The sequence below is a fragment of the Porites lutea genome, chromosome 1 (genome assembly GCF_958299795.1).
Source record: "Porites lutea chromosome 1, jaPorLute2.1, whole genome shotgun sequence".
Classification (NCBI taxonomy): domain Eukaryota; kingdom Metazoa; phylum Cnidaria; class Anthozoa; order Scleractinia; family Poritidae; genus Porites; species Porites lutea.
This window is the reverse complement of record NC_133201.1, coordinates 48717228-48718788: the sequence shown is the minus strand read 5'-3', so window position 1 is coordinate 48718788 and position 1561 is coordinate 48717228. Positions and strand designations below refer to the sequence as shown.

The 1561-nt window shown below is 40.5% G+C and overlaps 1 protein-coding gene across 1 annotated transcript; it reads right to left on the bottom strand.

Moving 5' to 3' along the window:
- Window positions 1-685: 685 nt before the first annotated feature.
- Window positions 686-1561, bottom strand: LOC140931340 (glycoprotein-N-acetylgalactosamine 3-beta-galactosyltransferase 1-like). The gene has a single exon (XM_073381138.1). The coding sequence runs from the start codon at window positions 1559-1561 to the stop codon at window positions 686-688; it is 876 nt and encodes a 291-aa protein (XP_073237239.1).

Sequence of the window (1561 nt, the reverse complement as noted above, 5' to 3'; positions counted from 1 at the left end):
CCTTTTTGTAGGTTGATGCTTTCTTTGTGTGAAAATGAAAAGATTTCTAAGTGAGGAAAGAGTTTTGAGCTATAAAAAAGCAATTGCTTTCCGCCTTACACGGATCATTACTTAATATCCTCGAGTAACGACAGTGGCACTTTGATATATTAGGACAAAACACTAAAACAAAAAATTCTGATAGAATCACTTGGAAGAAACATGGCTAGTTAAATTGACCAGAAAACCTCACAGAATGTAACGTATAAAATACAGGGGCGTAGCCAGCTTTTTCCCTGACTAGTTGTAGGCCTGGCTGACTTTTTTTCGTCATATCCAGACCTGAAATTTGTACCCATGACTAGTGCTTAGTGACCTCACCAACACTTTGAGTTCTGAAGCTTTTTAGCTAACCCAACAACGCACAATTTATAACAAGTGGTAGAGTGATCAAACCAAAAATTTGTAGGCCCCAGCCTACAGGTACATAAGCAGCTGGCTACGCCTCTGGAATAATATAATTAAACTGGGGGTTGAAACCAACCGAAAGGATGCAAAAATAAAATAACATAAAGACACAAAAACCGAATTTCCGTCTACGTGCCGTATCCTTCATCCGGGAGTTTGATAAGAAAACCGAACATGTCATCGACGAGATTCTAGACTAATAAGTACTACAACGTACTTTAACCCCTTTCAGAAATTTTCAGTTATAGGTTTCAACTTTGACACGATAAATTAAGTATTCAAAGAGATACACCATTTCTGGTTTGACTTTATGAAAAGTATTTGGATAATCTGAGCAGCATTCGGGTCCAATTTTATAGGGAAGAGGAAAGCTGTATTTCAAGAGGAACTCATGTGGTGGACTGCCTGGAGTCAATTGAAGTGCTCTTTGAAAAAAGGTTTCTCTTTCGCTTGAATCCCTCGTACTCACGGGCTTCACACCCTTAGATTTAAGACATTTTGCTACAAATATATCTTCACCACCTCCTGGTGGGCAGCCACCCTCGTCCAGCGCTTTCTTGAATATTCTTAACGTTTCGCGGCTGAAAACGTAGCCGGCCCCTCCAGTGTTGTACCCGCCATCTTTAGTATACATCCTTCCGATATAATGAGGATCCGAGGGATTCAACTTGGACAGAAAATAGCGGAGATTTTCCATGATCACGTAAGTGTCGTCATCTGCCTTCAAAAACCAATCAGCGTCGTTTATGTGGCGTTGATAAATATATTCCAACGATAAACGGGTTTTTTTGAACAGTCTACCTCTTCCTTCTTCGACATTTAACCCGATTGCGGGAAAGCTGGAATCCGCTTTCGAACTGAAGAACAAAAGCATATCACAGCGTTTTCCCCATGTATCCTTCACTGATTTTGCTCTTTCTGCGAGGTTGGTTGGAGAGGTTGGTACCCAGCATAAGATTCGAGGTCGTTTAGTTTCATTTCTGTTGAAACCATTTTGGTGAAGATGCCTGTCTGCATTAGCATTGTATTGGGGACGTTTGCTTGCCGCTATTTCGAGGCGTTTATGCCAATACTGCATATAATTATTATGTTCAAAGAAGAACATTGTCACCAT

What these genes read in the sequence shown, in the direction of transcription:
- LOC140931340 (XM_073381138.1), bottom strand. Translation starts at nt 1,561, where the DNA reads ATGGTGACAATGTTCTTCTTTGAACATAATAATTATATGCAGTATTGG.